Below are 18,546 nucleotides of genomic sequence, written 5' to 3' on the forward strand. Positions count from 1 at the left end.
CGCCACCGCCGAAATCAGCAAATGCCGAGACTTCGCCTCCAGGTACTACCAGCAGGAGACGCTGGGGAATGTGTTATGGATCAACTGGTCGAACAGCTTTCTGTACGCTTTTCCACCCGTTCCCCTGATTCCGGCGGTGCTCATCAAGCTGTCCCAGTCCAGGGCGCGGATGATCCTGATTGCCCCGGAATGGCCCAGGCAGTGGTGGTTCACGGACCTGCTTCACCGGTCTCTCCTTCCTCACATACGGCTGCCGTGCCGGCCGGACCTTCTCACGAAGTTCCGGGGGCAGATGGTGCACCCCAACCTCTCGTCTTTGAGTTTGGCGGCATGGCTCCTGAGATAGTGCAATATGGCCATTTGAATCTACCTGAAGATTGCATGGACATACTGAAGGAGGCTAAGATACCTTCCACTAGGACTTCTTATGCTTACAAGTGGAAGAGGTTTTGCATCTGGTGCAAGTCCAAGAACTATGACCCAACGACGTGTAAGGAAGATGTCATCCTTCCGTATCTTCTCCATCTGGCGCAGTCTGGCCTTAATGTCCGTTCCATTAAGGTTCATCTTGCTGCGCTGACTGCCTACAGGAAATGCCCTTCACAGACTTCCTTCTTTCAGATCCCTGTGATCAAAGATTTTTTGGAAGGCTTGAAGAAAGTGTTCCCTCCTGTCCGGCTTCCTTCGCCTTCATGGGAATTGAATGTGGTGCTGTCCAGACTGATGAAGGAGCCTTTTGAACCTATTCATAAGGCTTCGTTGCAGCACCTGTCCTGGAAGGCGACGTTCCTCGTGGCCATTACATCAGCCCGCAGGGTGAGTGAAATTCAGGCGTTGTTGCCAAGAACCTTATACTGTATTTCATGCTGCTAAGGTTGTTGTGCGTACTCACCCTAAATTTCTTCCAAAGGTTATATCTGATTTTCATGTTAACCAGACCATAACTTTACCTACGTTTTTTCAGAATCCTTCCTCTCCAGCGGAAAGGTCCCTGCATTCCCTGGATGTTAGGAGGGTGTTGTATTTTATTTGGATAAAACCAAGGATATTCGTAGGTCAGACCAATTGTTTATCAATTATGGATCAGTCAGGACGGGTCCTGCTACCTCTAAACAGTCCATCTCGAGGTGGATTGTGTCCTGTATACAATTGTGTTACCAAAAGGATAATAAGACCTTAGGAGGTAAACCTAAGGCTCATTCCACCAGGGGCAAAGCTGCCACGACTGCTTTGCTCCGTAATGTTCCAATTGCAGAAATCTGCAAGGTGGCCACTTGGAAGTCGGTCCATACCTTTGCTAAGCATTACTGCCTGGACACTGATGCCAGGGCAGACGCTCAGGTTGGGCAGGCTTCGCTGCGAAATCTGTTCGCACAGTAGTGGTGGTATTTCTCTTTTCTCCACCGCCGCTTTGGTGTTGGGATGGGCTTGCCATTCTATTCAATAGATTATGACTATACACAGATACCCTACTACAGAAGGAGTAGTTTTGCAGCGTGAATCTTTCTGGATTCACTATGCTGTGCATATTCCGCAATCTGGTGGTTGGGTCCGGAATCGTAGTCTTTTTTTCTCTTTTTTTTGTCGTAGCCCAGGTGGGCGTCGACGTCCCACCATTTGGTGTCCTTTCGGTGACGTCGGCGTGCTTCCGGCGGAAGCTACCACCCTTGGGCGCCATCTTCAGATTCTTTTTTCCGCTGTTGGGTCTGGATCGTCGCGTGAAGCTCCAGAACTTTTGGAGGAGGAAAGAAGAAAATACAGCAAATATTCACAGGTGAAGGCCTGAGAACATCGACAGAAGAGGACCTTTAGCGAGGAGACGACGAAGAAAGGAGAGAACTTCGAAATCTTCGACGTCCTTGAAGGAATGCGCACACAGGGGGCCCCCTGAGCGCAGGGAGGTACAAGACGCCGTTTAAATTCTGCAAGAACTGCCACCACAAGTTCGCACAGAAGGACCAGCACCCAGTCTGCAACCTCTGCCTGCCAATCGACCACGAGAGCAGAGACTGCAACGCCTGCTCCGTCTTCAAGCCGAAGACACTCCGAATTCGAGAAGGACAGAGGACCGCTCACCACACGATGCAGGGCAAAGGCCAAGCCCCGACGCTTTATGAACTTGGCCTCTCCACCGACGATGAGGACAACATCGCCGAAGGACCAGATGACTTCACGGTCGCTGAGACCGATAAGAATACGCCTGATAAGGTAGGAGAGTCTACGACCCCGAAAACTCCCACAGGGCCTCGAAAACCTGAGGCAGACTCTCGAAAGTCAGAGCACAGAGCCTCGAAAGGAGGACCAGCGCCGAGCAAATCGACGACCGAAGCTGCATCCTCCGAAAAAGAGCCCAGCGGATCCTCCGAGAAGGACTCCCGGAGGCAGAAGACCAGCGAAAAGCAAAGGTCATCGAAGCAAGCCCCCGAAAAAGGGCCTTCGACTTCGATGTCGAAAGAAAAAGAGCCGAAGAAAGCTTCGACGTAGACGACGACGCCGAAAAGGGCGGCCGAAACGCTCGATGACGAACAGGCCGCAGAAATGCAGAGAAAAAAGAAGGCTCGAGGCCGAAATGGAGAACATCCTTCAGAGAAAGAAGGACTTCGACGAAAAAATGAAGTTACAAGATTCCCCCGAAGCCGGCACCGACCGTCGCTGAGGTACGGGAGATAGAAGAGTTCAACATCGAAGAGCCGCCGAAAACTCCGGAACCTTCGGAGCACGAAGAGGAGGAGGACCTCTACTACACAGAGGGGGATTACGGGGAACAGCAGCCGAGCTACGGTTCAGGTTCCTCGACGGCCCAAGACCAGGAATGGCAGGACATAGAGGCCGAAAACCCAGAGGAGGCGGTAGAAATATACCCCTCGAGGCCTTCGCCACCGGATGACATTGGGGCATACAATGAGGTGGTAAGAAAGGCGGCAACAGCTTATGGAATTAAGCTGGAAGAGGAGAAGCCAAAAGCAGACTTCCTGCTCGAGACACTGCTCCCCATACAGACAAGGAGCCAGTTCCTGCCCATGCTCAAGAGTATCACGGCCCAGGGAAAGGAGACCTTCAAGGACCCGGCTACATGCAGATCTGTAACGCCGAGGACCGAGAAGTACAAATTCTCCTCCGAAGACCCAGCTTACATCAAGGGTTCCGTCACAGCGGATTCTATCATCGCTGCAACGGCCAGGAAAAGGGCAAACGTCCCAACAACGTCCGGACCCCCACCTGACAAAGAAAGCAGGAGGATGGACCTAACGGGCAGGAAGATTGAGAGGAACGCTGCAACGCACTGGCGGATGGCGAATTCCAACCCCCTCCTGAATAGGCATCAATACCAGTACTGGGAGGAGATGGGACAGTTGCTCAAACACCTCCCGGAACAATACCGTGACAGAGTAGCACACCTGGTAGAGGAAGGGAAGAGCATCGCCAACTCATGCCTGAAGACAGCCTTGGACGGGGCAGAAACATCCAGCTGGCTATAGGCATCACTGAAAGAAGGCAAGCATGGCTCAGGATCTCAGGATTCAAGGCTGAAGTCCGGAACAACATCCTGAACACACCCTTCAGCGGTGAAACATTGTTCGGAGCCCCAGTTGATAAGCTCACCCAACTGAAGAAGGACAACGAGACGGCAAGGTCCATGGGAGCCCTGCAGTTCAGAGGGATGAGAAGGGGCACTCCGTCGCGGAGGCCGAACGGCAGTGGTGGAAGCCAGCGAGGAGATTCTCACCAGAGTTTCCACCAGGGGCAACAGAGTGACAGCCATGACCACCAGGGGCAGCAGAGGCAAAACTGGAACTACCAAGGCAGGGGCCAGTTCTTTCGATCGAGAGGAAATGGACAGGGCCAGAGAAGAAGAGGCGGCGAACAGCCCCCCTCTAAGTGACTTCACACGAGAGAAGGTGCTCTACCACCCACACCCTCCGGGGGAGGAGCACGGGAAAACAAAGAGGAGAGGGCTACACGGACAAGACACAAAGGAACATGCAACTCCGGTAGGAGGAAGATTGAGATTTTTTCTCCAGGAGTGGAGAAAAATAACAGACAAGTGGATACTCAATATTATGCAGTTCGGGTACTGCATAGAGTTGGAAAAAAGGCCACCAAACAGAAAACCAAAGAAAAGACAGCACTCAGGAAGAGAGCTGCAACTACTGCAAGAGGAAGCCCAAGAACTCCTCCTCAAAGCGGCCATAGAACGGGCCCCCTTCAAAGAACTGAACATGGGAGTGTACTCAAACTACTTCCTAGTGCCAAAGTTGGACGAAAGCCGAAGACCCATCCTGGATCTACGGTCCCTGAACAAATACGTCAACACTCAAAAATTCAAAATGACGTCCCTACAAGAGGTCATTCCTCAGATAAAAGCAGGGGACTTCTTGTCTACCATAGACCTCAAAGATGCATACCTGCACATCCCCATGAACAAGCAGCACATGCTAAGGTTCACTGTAAACAAGGATCACTACCAATTCACGACCCTAGCTTTCGGCCTAAAGTCCGCACCAAGGGTGTTCACCAAATGCCTTGCGGCAGTGGCCGCACACCTAAGGAGAAAGGGGATACACGTGTACCCCTACCTCGACGACTGGCTGGTGAAGGCAAACTGCTACAGGACATGCAAAGAGCATGCAGAACAGGTGACAGGAACGCTAGCAAACCTGGGTTTCTCCATACACTGGGGCAAAAGCTCGATGGAACCAGAGCAGGTGAAGATCTTCCTGGGAGCCCAGATCGACACCATACAATGCAGAGTCTTACCGAGCGAAAAGAGAACGCTCAGCCTACTGAGGGAGAAACGTCACTACCAGAAGGGGCGATCTCTGACAGTGAGGACTGTGAGCAAGATCTTGGGGATGATGGCATCATGCATCCATCTGGTCCCCAATGCACGCCTACAAATGAGACCACTCCAAGAGTGGCTGCAACAACAATGGTCACAAGCTACAGGAAGTTGGGAGGATCTAGTGGTTGTAACGCACAGGGTGCAGGAAGAGATGAGGTGGTGGACCGAGGAGAGAATAACGGAAGGGAAACCTCTAACACCACCGGACCCATCAGTGACCATCACCACAGACGCATCCCAGAAGGGGTGGGGCGCACACATGAACAGGCTCAGAGTGAGGGGTCTGTGGAGCCCTACAGATGCAGTCAGGCACATCAACTACCTGGAACTGAAAACTGTGTTGCTAGCCCTCAAGGCCTTTCAGAAACACCTACACAACCGTAAGGTGCTAATACAAACAGACAACACCACAACGATGTTTTACATAAACAAACAGGGGGGAACTCAATCGTTCCTGCTGTCAAACTTGGCACAAGAGATCTGGAATTGGGCCATACCACTAAAAATAGACCTGCTAGCCATACACCTGCCAGGGAAGGACAATGTGGAAGCGGATTGGCTCAGCAGGCAGACTTCAGCATCCCATGAGTGGGAACTCAACAGTCAAGAAACAGAGTCTATTCAGGAAGTGGGGCACCCCAACAATAGACCTATTTGCGACACACCGGAATGCAAAATGCCAATACTTTGCATCCAGGCAACCAGAGGCACGGTCCCAGGGGAATGCCCTATGGATAAGCTGGTCAAAAACATTTGCCTACGCTTTTCCCCCGATACCACTGATCCCCAGGGTGCTCAACAAATGCATGAAGAGCAACATGACGCTCATCCTTGTGGCACCACAATGGGCCAGACAGACGTGGTATTCTCAGATAATGGAGATGGGGCAGGGGCCTCCCCACAAGTTCTCAAAAAGAAGGGACCTACTCTCCATGGAAAACGGAGGAATCCTACACCCAGAGCCAGAGAGCCTCAACCTCTCAGCCTGGCTCCTGAGGACTTAGAATTTGCACACCTGAAACTACCAGAGAGCACCCTGCGGGTGCTGCGAGAGGCAAGAAGGCCCAGCACACGCAAGTGCTATGGGGAAAAGTGGAAAAGATTCACTCAATGGTGTTGCAAGAAACAACTCTAAAGGAGACTGACCAAGGAGTCCACGGTGCTAAGGTACCTCACACACCTAATCAAGGCAAAGCTAAGCTCATCCTCACTGAGTGCACCTAGCAGCGATTGTGGCATACACAAGAGGAGAAACATGGAGAAGCTTCTTCACATCTCAAGTCGTGAAAAGATTCCTGGAAGGGGCTAAAAGAATAGCGCCGCCAAAGAGAATGCCGCCACCGGCCTGGAACTTAAACGTGGTACTGACGGAGCTCATGAAAGCACCCTTCGAACCCATCCACAAAGCATCACTGCAAATGTTGTCAATGAAGACGGCCTTCCTGGTGGCGATCACCTCACTACGAAGGGTGAGCGAACTGCAGGCACTCACACTGCAGGAACCCTACATCCAGATACACAGTGACAGGGTCGTGATGAGAACTGACCCACACTTCATGCCAAAGGTGGTGTCAAGGTTCCACATGGATCAGAGTATTCAGATCCCTAGCTTCTTCCAAAACCCCACTACAAGCGCTGAGAGGTCGCTCCACACCCTAGACGCAAGAAGGGCTGTGATGCACTACATTGAAAGAACGAAGGGCCACAGGAAGACGTAACAGTTCTTCGTGTCCTTCGCTAACAGTTACATGGGCAAACCAGTTACGAAAAACACCATAGCCCGATGGATCGCACAGACAATTCAGTTCTGCCACAAGCAAGCTGGCCAGGAGCGAACAGGAGGGGCACGAGCCCACTTCACCAGGAAGAAAGGAGCAACAATTGCCTTCCTGGCCAACACACCGATTCAGGATATATGCCTGGCGGCAACATGGGCTTCAGTACACACTTTCACGAAGCACTACTGTGTGGATGTACAGATGAACAAGGAAGCACAAGTGGGACAAAAAGTGCTTCAACATATTTTTAGCAACCAACGCTCATCTTCCACCCAACCGCCACAAAAGTAACGAAAACCGCTACAAAATCTATGCACAGCATAGTGAATCCAGAAAGATTCACGCTGCCAAACGAATAGTTTTTTACCTGTCGGTGTAGTTTTGCAGCTTGAAGATCTTTCTGGATTCACTAGCGAACCCACCCGCCTCCGCCAGAAAGATGAGGCTGGAAAAGAGGGTGGAAAAACATGGAAAAGAAAGCAAGTTGGAACAATTACAAAATACGTGGAAACACTAACGTTGAAAAAACGATTAACCTACATAGCCATGGATTCACTACAAAGACAAACAAGGAAAAGAGACAGAAAAAAAAGAATCCGAAGATGGCGCCCAAGGGTGGTAGCTTCCGCCGGAAGCACGCCGACGTCACCGAAAGGACACCAAATAGTGGGACGTCGACGCCCACCTGGGCTACGACAAAAAAAAAAGACTACGATTCCGGACCCAACCACCAGATTGCGGAATATGCACAGCATAGTGAATCCAGAAAGATCTTCAAGCTGCAAAACTACACCGACAGGTAAACTATTCGTTTCTGTCCTGTAACTCCAGTTCTGTAGTAGGGGTATCTCTGTTATAGTCATAAGCGCCCGCCCTCCTCCCCGGTGGAGAGAGATTTTTATGTAAGGAATGCTACAGGTCTGGCGTGTTACGCCTTCAAAAAGAACTGCAAGTAAAAGGGACCTGCAGTGCATTCTGGGATACTGTGAAGTTCTGGAAAGTTCTCTTAAAGGCACAGTATTCTGTTCTGAGCCACATAATGGCAGCCTACGGGGCTTGTCTGTCCAGGTCTTTCTCTCTATCATTCCAGAGGGTTTTTGCTGTTAAGGCAAGAGAAATCTGGACAGGCTGTGCTGTTTGTGGAGTTTTTGGTGGAATTTCTAATTAAAGTACTGGACAGTGTAGCCTGTGGATATAGGCTGCATTATCTGTCTTTAATTCTCTCTTAAGTGTCTGTGCAGTTCTGCATTTTTCGACACTTTAAGAGATTATTTTTGATTGAGTCTACGCACATGGACGGGACTATTCACTAGATTATTATAACAGAGATACCCCTACTACAGAACTGGAGTTACAGGACAGAAACTACTCCATGCCTTTTATGTGTTTTGCAAACCTGAAGGATCAGACTGTTTGCTGTGGTGTACCACAAGGGTTTACGTTGCTTTTGTGCTATCATTTTTATCCCATGTAGGATCCTTTGGCTGGGATTGAATTAATAACGCAGATAACACCTAGTTGATGCTGCCTCTAGAGAAATGATGTAGAGAAGCAGGTTTGTCGATTTGACAGTCCTGGATCACTGGATAGCTCAAAATCTCATATGGCTAAAATTGTTATAAGCCCATGTAGGAGAGTAGGGTCTGCAATCCTATGATCACCCAGATTTTTTCTTTTTGCTGCACTGGTTTACGACTTTCCCTGGCTGTGGGCCTGCTAATCAGACCCACAGCCTAGCTGTTCTCTCTATCCAAATTGTGCTCAGGTACTGAATTGGCACTGGGCCCTCCAAGTCCCTGTACCCAGGGCTGAGGTGCACCCAGAAGTCTCCCAGGGACTGAAGCATGTATTGTGCCACCCCTGGACTGACTAACTAAACTGACACAACTGGCTGCACGACAGCTGGGGCAAGGTGATGTACTCACCCTTTGCTTTAGATATAGTATACCTATATCTAACCCTAAAATGGACACACAGATCTCCTATCAGTCACTCCTATGGCAGGCCTTAACAATCCTGAAGGCAGAGTGCTTGGAATCGTGTGAGATGGTGCTCTGGCATGAGCTGAGCCTGTCTGCGGCTTTCGGGATCTATCCCTTAGCCGTTTCCATGATATCGCATACCATATACTCTTAAGTGCATTATAATCCTCGCGGTTATATGCCAACTCTGGTATCGCTTTATCAAAACATGTCGAGTAAGGTGTCATACGAATTGGAATACTAACCCCTCGCCAATTCTGGCGACGGGGTTAGCATTCCACCCTTCTAGAGGGACACGACATGTATGTAACCTCTAACCCCGGTTAAAGTCAAGCAGAGCCTCAGCTCCACAAAATGGATGCTGCCACCGAGACACAAGTCTGCCCTCCTGCTGCTGGGAGTCCTCCCAGAGCAGGAGATAAGGACAAAGGGTTTCCTGCCAGGGGCGGTGCCAGCACCGTCCCAGACAGGATTTTGTGTATCCTAGGTAGGCAGGGCTTCAGAGGAAGGTGACTGCAAGTGGCACCCCGGTGCTCACTGTGCATAGGCCGGCTGAAACCAGTTCCAGGGGCACTCCAGCCCCTGGCCTGGGGAAAGCCCGCCAAAGGAGAGGGGTGTAACCACCCCCCTCCTGGTCCCACCCATAGGGCAGGACCTAGTCGCGTGCCAGCCCCCTTTTCCCAGATAAAGGTAGGAGCAGGCCCCCTTCCAAATTAGATCATCTTTGGAATCAAGACACGACTTTCTACGAAAGGACATCAAGATTTCTTCTTCAAGATTCTCCCTTGTGACTAAGGAGTAGTCACCCTGCATCCGCAGGCACCAACTAAAGAACACTGCGGTCTGCTGTAAGTCCTTCCTCCGGAATCTGACTGGCCAGCTCGACAAGACCCGGCTTCCCTGGCACCTCCGACCTCTACTCACCTCTACAGCCAAGCTGAGAACCGTGAGTGCGACGAGACCTCAAGGGACCGACTATTGCCAAGACTGCACGACTTCTTCACAGCAAGCCCGCCGAGTAATCTCCTGGTGAGTGCTTTGGGGTCCGAGAAGCCCCAACCCTGAGCAGCTCCAGCAACGAAGAGCAGCCCCCCAGCATCTCCACGATCGGCGTGGGGCCCTTCTGCTTTTTGCTGCTCACCGCGTTGTCTGGCTACTAGCCCGCTGGCTTGTGGCCTTCTGAACGACGCCCGACGACATCACTGCTGCTGGTCTGGTTGCTCCAGACTGGCCCATGCTCCCTTCCAGAAGAGGAGCACCCCGGACCCTCCTGGTCCACTCAAGACACCATTTTGAGTCCACCGCGTGGGCTTGAATTAGCCAAGGCTTTGTTGCCCAATCCTGGGTACTTCGACGCCGACAGCTTCATCCATCGTGGGACAGCTCGCCTCTCCATCCTGGTCGCCGACAACGCCTCCTGGTCCGTGAGATCTACAGAGTCCAGCGTCGCCCACTCACCTAGTCGAGGTGACTACCATCCGGTGCCCTGCTGGTGCCCACTGACTACTGGCTAGTAGTCACGAACTTGGTCCCCTCTGCTTTCAGGTGTCATCCATCTTCAAGATCCAGGCTTGGATCAACTCGAACTCTCTTCACTGGTCGCCTGCCAGCATCTTTCTTCCAGGCTCCTGGTTCGTCTACGAGGATTCCCGACGTCTTTTGAGACCTATGCAGCTGCAGCCCCTGGGCTAGGTAACTTCGGCATTTCGGTGCCCCAGCATAGCCTCACTATCCAAGGGTCAGGATCCACTGTCGTTTTCTTCCTACCAGGTCGGGTTCGCCCGTAAACACTAACTTTAACTTTACTAGCTTCCATAGACTTTGTCCCGCATCCCGCGTGAGAGTGCACACTCTGCACCCGAGTCCCCTGGGCCTCCTAGAAGTAATCTAACGATTCCCTAGTCAAGTCCTAGCGATTCCAAAGCCTATTAGTACTGTACTTACCTGCTAGTAATTTCGCATTCCACTTTTAGAGTATATGGTTTTTCGTGCCCCTCGGGCATTTGTATATACTGTGCTAACTTAAGTATTTTCGTAAGAGTTTTGTTGTGTGCCTAGCACCCTGTCCTCATAAAGAGTACAGGGCTGTTGTGATTCTAATAAATACACTGTTTATTTTCATAACACTTGTGTGGTGTCCTTTCACTGGGTGTTCAAGGGGTAATGTGATGGTAAAACAGCTGGCTTAACACGCCCTCTAGAGTCTTAGCCTTAGACTGCTCGTATCCATGCTACTAGGATAGCTGGTCTATAAGGTTGACTTACAACCAATCATCAATAAGGGTTGTTTGGACTGATATATAGTGATCACTAGAATAGTGAGCACTGCACATCAGGCCAACTTCTCACAGCCCTTCGCTAGCTTGCCGGCCAAAAGGATTAGGAATGGTACTCCTTCAAGCTCAGTTTGTCACACCCAGTAAAAACCTAGAAGTTTGAATGAATAAACATTTGACCGTTTACATTCAAATCGCAAAGGTAGCCAGGGCAGGCTGTTCTCATTTAATTACACTGGCTTGTTTATCCATTTATCATTGCAGCTTTGTTTTCAGAAGATTCTAGTTCTGATTTTTGTATCGCTTATATAACAAAAACTTTGTTCGTAGCTTCTCTAGTATTGGATCTATCATATTCACACGGTTGAATCATCCCCTGTTGTGAGGCTTTAAAGTCCTGGTTGTCCTAAATGGCTCCAAATAGTTTGAAAGTGAACGTATGCCTCCACAAGCGTGTTTAGTAGCACAGCCACCTCATTTGAAATAAACCACCACCAGTGAGTTGAAAGTGCTGTTTCGCCTACTTTTCCTTAAGGAGACAATAGCTCGGATTTCTACCATACTTCTAGTGCTTAATTTTAGCCGGTGGGGTACAGCAGTACTTTTTTGCATCAGAAGTTTCCTGAGAGCTGCACCGGTCATGGGCTCCTCAAGAGATTTGCCCACTGCAATCATTTTACAGATTCAGCACTGCGCACATTGTGTGTGAGGGAATCTCCATGGAATAGCTCTGCTCCAATCTCTGTGACCATATCCTGTTACCTTTTTTCTGATTTATCCTAGGGCTGAACCAGCCCTATCTTCATCTGTGAACTGTAAGTTGTTTTTAGAGAATCCTCTGAATAACCTGCGCTTTATGAGCCAAGGAGACCTCTCCTCCTTCACCAACTCTCATGACTGGCGGAATGAAAATAAATCCCTTTTCAAATCTTGCTCTGCAGTAGAAACATTCTATGCTGATGATCCACATGAACAATATATTATCTTTATCCAGCACACAAAGCTTCATGTGATAGTTGTAAGACTTTTCCTTCTAAAACTCTTAAGGATGGGGAGTGGAGGTTGGCACTGTATGTCTTAAAGGAGAAAGAGTAACCTCCAAGGGGATGCTTCCTAATCCTGGAATGATTAATTGAAAACTGCTTCATCAAACACTTCCACTACGTCAGCGCAGAAAGGAAATGTTTAGTCTTGCTAAAATCACCTGCAACCACCACCTTACGGTGAAAAAACTGGGGATTCCTCTGAAAAAACTCCACAAAGGACAAATATAAGCATGCAAAAAACAGTGTGAAAATCTCATTCCTGTCCTGTTTAAACTGCTGTCATCGTCACTGATGACTTAAGTCCTCATCCTTGATAAAGGCAGGACCATTGTCATCAACCGCATTCTCGTTCTCACCTATGGGATTAGCCTTGTTCACGACTTAGTAACTAGTCATGGACGATGACCCTCTTGGTGACCGGTCCAAAGATGTTCTTCCACCTCAGTCTAAGAGTACAATGTTCATAATGGGCTTTCCTACCTTTTCACCCATCAAGGTGACCTCATGCTTGCCCATCCAGATTGTGAACTAGAGGCAGATCTTGCGTTCTAGACCACCTCTTTCTCAGGGTCCAATATTTGGGAGTGCATTAGTCTGGGCAGTCTTTAGACACTGCACATCTTTAGTTTGAGCTTTGATCATTGTTGCAGGCATTTGTCACTTGTTTTATCCCATGCTTATAAAATACAAGGGAAAATCTAGTTCGACACTGCAATGTTCAACCAAAACTGCTGAATTTCCGAATTAAAATGCTATGGAAAAGTTGCTAATTAGTGGGTTCCTAAAAGTTGAAAATAATTTGCTTCTCTTCATACCCTGACGTTGATGGGCGTGCAGACTCCGGGAGGAACCTAGGCACTTGCAGAGCTAGTAAATTGTTTGTGTCTGCAGCAGTACATAGAACAGGTGGCAAATTTGCTTTATTGAATATGCTTTGAGGATTCATCAGGGGGGTGGGTGGCATAGTGCCAATTAATCATTAGACTGGATGTGGGCTTGACAGTTTATTTGTATCCTCCTGAGCAAGGATTATTGACATCTTCAAGAGGTTCCATTTAATCCTATTGCATAGGGCAAGGCTTTTTTTTTTGCTAGGCAATTTCAGTTTTTTTCCCCTCTGTGTAAGTGACTGCTGGTGGGCTTGGCTGCTGCATCTACGGGTGTCATTGGGGACAATTGGTACAGATGGAAAAAAGTGTTATGACAATTTTGAGGGCACTTGAAGACAGCTGGGAGCATTTCTTTGCAACTTGTGGTGTAAGTAGTGTTGGTCGTAGCATTGAATCCATGTTAGCCTGTTGTGTTGTAAATGGTATGCATTCACATTTTAATTAGATATGATAGTTGCTAACATTACGGTCAAATTAAAAGTATGAACTTTGAGTGTTAAGGTCTGATTTCACTGCTGTAACTTAAAGTACCATAATCTAGCCTTATATTTCTGGGTTGTCTCTGTACTACAGGTGGTCCTGAAAGGAGCTCCTGGGCAACCCGGCACCATCTTGCGAACAATGCCAATGGGTGGCGTTCGTCTAGTTACTCCTGTGTCGGTCTCTTCTGTTAAGCCTAATGTTACCACCCTTGTGATGAAAGGCACAACAGGTATGTTATGTTTTCTGAACGTGCCAGGTGCCTCACTTTTCTGTTTACACCTTTCACTCTGTTGCAGTTCCTTTCCTTAAATTGCAGTGATTTTTTTGCCCTATAAGTCGTCCCAACTGATGGAAGTCTTTCAACGTAATTTTGCTTCATATAGTCTAATGCATCAGTTTAAAAAAAAACATCTTTAGTTACTGACCTGGTTTGATACTGCACAATTTGGACAGTCCCACCTTTGCCTCGTTTTGCAGCGTGAATCTTTCTAGATTCACTATGCTGTGCATTATTCCGTGGTCTTGTGGTTGGGTCCGGAATCGTAGTCTTTTGTTTATTTTTTTTTGTTTGGTTTTTTGTAGCCCAGGTGGGCGTCGGCGTCTCACCTCTTGGTGTATTTCCGGTGACGTCGGCACGGTTCCTGCGGAAGCTCCCACTCTTGGGGGCCATCTTCAGATTCTTTTTTCCACGGTTGGGTCTGGATCGTTCCCGAAAGGGCTCAAGACATTTTTGGAGAAAGTAGAAAAATACGCATTTTTGGACGAAAAGGATATTAAAGGACTACAGGAGACTACATCATCGAAGAGGACGACGAAGGAGAAGAACTTCGACGTCCGTCGGAGAATGCACGCTCAGGGGGCCCCCTGAACGCATGAGTTAGACAGAGGGTAGCCAACGCCAGCATGCAGTGCAAAGGCCAGCCACCGTCCCTTCGGGACCTGGGGCTATCATCTGGAGAAGAGGACAACGCCGCCACCGAAGACTGCTACACAGTCGTAGAGACCGATAATACGAAGACTCCTTACAAGGTAGGAGACTCTACGGCCCCTAAACACCCGAGAGACTCTGAGTCTCTCAAAAACGAGGGCAAGGCCTCGAAAGCGCAGACGCTGAAAACTTCGGTGCCCGCAGCTACACCCAGGCCCAGCGGATCCTCTGAAGAGTCCCCGGCGCCGAGAGCTGGTGAACAGCAAAAGACGTCGAAAAACGTCCCCGGAAAGGAGCGTTCGATGCAGAGGGAAAAAGACCTGAGTACCGGAAGACCTCTTCGGCCCCGGCAAAGGACCCGTTAGCCAGCTCGGCACAGAAACCTTTGATGCCGAAGATCGGCTCGGCGCAGAGCTATCCGCCGAAAAGACCGGCTGAACCATTCAACGCAGAACACGCTGCCGAAATGGAGAAAAAGAAGAGACGGCTCGAGGCCGAGATGGAAAACATCCTGCAGCGAAAGAAAGAATTTGACGCCAGGATGAAAGACTTCATGATCCAGACGAAACCTAAGCCACAGGTAGTCGAGATAACGGAGGAGGAGGACTACGACGTCGAAGGACAGTCGGGGAGCGTCTAGGCATTTGACGAACAAGAAGATGAGGAGGCCTCCTACTACGATTATGAAGGGGGGGGGGGGGGGAACAACCGCAGGACGCTCCTCGGGTCTGCATCCTCGGAGACTCAGGAGATAGATTGGCAAGACGTCGACACCGAGAGCCCGGAGGAGATAGTCGACACGTATCCCTCGATGTCCTCGCCGCCTGATGACATTGGGGTCTACAACACAGTCATCAGGAGTGCCGCAGCAGTTTTCAAAGTAAAACTCGACGAAGAGAAGCAGAAGGCAGACTTCTTCTAGAGACACTGCTTCCCACTCAAACAAGGAGCCAGTTCCTGCCCATGCTCAAGAGCGTCATGGCTCAGGGGAAAGAGGCTTTCAAGGAGCCTGCAACCTGCAAAGCAGTCACTCCCAGGACGGAGAAAAAGTATAAACATTCCTCCAAAGACCCACCCTACATTCAGGGCACGGTCTCGGCAGACTCCATCATCGCAGACACGGCAAGGAAGAGGGCCAATGTGCCTACTACTTCTGGGCCACCTCCAGACAAGGAAAGCAAGAGGATGGACCAAGTGGGGAGAAGAATTGAACGGAATGCTGCAATGCACTGGTGCATGGCAAATTCCAGCGCGCTGCTCTACAGACACATGTACCAGATCATGGATGAGCTGGGCCAGTTAGTGAAGAACATGCCTCAGGAATTCAAGCAAAGAGCTGAACACCTGGTCGAGGAGGGGAAGAATGTGGCAAATTCTTGCCTCAAAACTGCCCTGGATGGAGCAGACACCTCCAGCAGACTCATGATGGGCATCACGGAAAGGAGACCAGCCTGGCTCAAGATTTCAGGCTTCAACCCGGAAGTGCAACACAGCACCCTGAAAACCCCGTTCAACGGAGAGATGTTGTTCGGGGCTCCAGTTGATGAGAAGCTCAGCCAACTGAAGAAGGATAACGAGACTGCAAGATCCATGGGGTCATTGCAGTTCAGAGGTACTAAAAGAGGCACCCCGTCACGAAGACCTAACGGGAGGGAAGGAAACCAGCCAGGAACATCACACCAGGCGTTCCAACAAACCCACCAGGCAGACACCCAGACACAGCAGGGTCAACAAAAGCAGTCCTGGCAGTACCAGCCAAAAGGCCAGTCCTTTCGCGGGAGAGGAAATGGCCGTGGACAGAATACTTAGAGGTGGGTTGTTGTCCCCCTCTCTTGACTTAAGCAAGCTCCATGTGCCCACCCAAGCAGAAACTCCCAGGGTGGAGCACAAACAAAACACCTGCGAGCATGTAAGACCAGTGGGAGGAAGTCTAAAGCATTTCTTCCAGGAGTGGAAGAGAATTACTTCAGACAAATTGGTTCTCAACATCATACAGTTCGGGTACTGCATAGAGTTGGAAGGGAAACCAACAAACAGAAAACCGAAAAGAAGACCACTAGCAAAGAAAGAGCTAGAGTGACTTCAAGAAGAAGCAAAAGAGCTCCTGCAGAAGCATGCCATAGAACCAGTGCCTTACAGAGAAAGGAACAGGGGCGTGTACTCAATGTACTTCCTGGTACCAAAGGTAGACGAAACAATGTGACCCATCCTGGACCTAAGATTCTTGAACAAATTCATAAGAACGCAAAAGTTCAAAATGATCTCCCTGCAAGAGGTACTTCCTCAATTGCAAGGCGGGGACTTCATGGTCACCATAGACCTCAAGGATGCTTACCTGCACATCCCAATGAACAGAGGACACAAGCATCTGCTCACATTCACCATCGGAGAAAACCACTACCAGTTCATAACCCTGGCGTTCGGCCTCAAATCGGCACCAAGGGTCTTCACAAAGTGCCTCGCAACAGTCGCAGCACACCTACGAAGGGAAGGAATACACGTATACCCTTACCTGGACGACTGGCTAATAAAAGCAAGCTCATACGAAACGTGCAAGCAGCACGCACAGAGTGACGAGCACGCTGATGAGCCTGGGTTTCTCCATCCACTGGAGGAAATCCTCACTGGAACCAGAACAAGTAAAAATCTTCCTGGGAGCACAGATCAACACCTTACAGAGCAAGGGTGGTCCCCAGTGAGAAGAGATCGAGAGCGCTGGTGAAGGAGACGCAGCTCTACCGGAAGGGGCAAGCTCGGAAAGTGAGAACAGCGAGCAAGATCATGGGCATGATGGCATCATGATTACACAGAGTGCCAAATGTACGGCTTCACATGAGACCTTTACAGGAATGGCTACAGGAGCAATGGTCACAAGCTACAGGTCGTTGGGAGGATCTAGTGGTTGTAATGCACTCATTGCAGAAAGAAATGGCATGGTGGAACATGGGGAACATAACCAGGGGAAAGCCTCTGACGCCACCAACGCCAACTGTGACCATCACCACAGACGCATCCCAGAAGGGATGGGGCGCTCACATGGAGAAACTCAAAGTGAGAGGACTGTGGACACCAGCAGATGCGGTCAGACACATCAATTACCTGGAGTCGAAGACAGTTTTCCTAGCGTTGAAAGCCTTCCAGACAAAACTATACAAGCAGAGTGTTGATCCAGACGGACAACACAACAGCAATGTTCTACATCAACAAGCAGGGTGGGACACAATCAGCCCCGCTTTCAAGGCTAGCGCAGGAGATATGGAGATGGGCTATCCCACTCAACATAGACCTATTCGCCATACATCTACCAGGGAAGGACAATGTGGAGGCAGATTGGCTCAGCAGACAGACATCGGCATCCCACGAGTGGGAGCTCAATGCACAAGAAGCAAGGAGGCTGTTCGACAGGTGGGGGACACAGTCGGTGGACCCATTTGCAACATGCCAAAATGCAAAATGCCGAAACTTTGCATCCAGGCAGCCCGGGGAGGGGTCCCTGGGGAATGCCCTATGGAAAGACTGGTCCAGGACATTTGCTTACGCTTTTCCCCCGATACCGCTGATGCACGAGGTACTCAGCAAGTGCAGAACGAGCAACATGACCCTGATACTGGTCGCACCGCAGTGGGCCAGGCAGACATGGTACTCGCAGATCATGGAGATGACCGTGTGCACCCAACAGATTCGGGAGAAGAAAGGACCTACTCTCCATGCAAAACGGAGAGGTGCTGCACCCAGAGCCAGAGAGCCTGAGCCTAGTATTATGGCTCCTGAAGACAGAGTTTGCGCATTTGAAACTGCCAGAAAGCACCCTGAGGGTACTTCGGGAGGCACGAAGGCCCAGCACACGGAAGTGCTATGTATCAAAATGGAAGAGATTTACACTGTGGTGCAGGAGAGAAAAGGTACAAAATAAGATGCAGAAGGACTCGACAGTGCTAAAGTACCTCACGCACCTGCTCGACAAGAACCTAAGCTCATCCTCATTAAGAGTTCACTTAGCATCGATGGTCGCTTACACAAGGGGAGAAACGTGCAAGAGTTTCTTCACATCACAAGTCATTAAGAGATTCCTAGAGGGAGCAAAAAGGATCGCACCACCAAAGAGGGTGCCGCCACCTGCATGGAACCTTAAGCTAGTCCTAACGGAACTCATGAAATATCCTTTCGAGCCACTTCACAAGGTCTCCCTAGAAATGCTGACCAAGAAAACCACTTTCCTGGTAGCAATCGCCTCACTATGCAGAGTGAGCGAGCTACAGACACTAACGCTACAAGAACTCTACATCCAGATACACAATGATAGGGTACTGATGAGAACAG

The 18,546-nt window shown here is 49.7% G+C and overlaps 1 protein-coding gene across 1 annotated transcript in view; it reads left to right on the top strand.

The window, feature by feature from the left end:
- HCFC1 (host cell factor C1) overlaps positions 1–18,546 on the top strand; it is a 167,851-nt gene that overhangs the window by 113,845 nt on the left and 35,460 nt on the right. The window contains exon 15 of the mRNA XM_078664604.1: positions 13,389–13,527. Coding sequence (XP_078520730.1) covers positions 13,389–13,527 — 139 coding nt within the window. The remainder of the gene's footprint in view (positions 1–13,388; positions 13,528–18,546) is intronic.

Source organism: Lissotriton helveticus, chromosome 10, assembly GCF_964261635.1.
Source record: "Lissotriton helveticus chromosome 10, aLisHel1.1, whole genome shotgun sequence".
In the NCBI taxonomy this organism is placed as follows: Eukaryota; Metazoa; Chordata; class Amphibia; order Caudata; family Salamandridae; genus Lissotriton; species Lissotriton helveticus.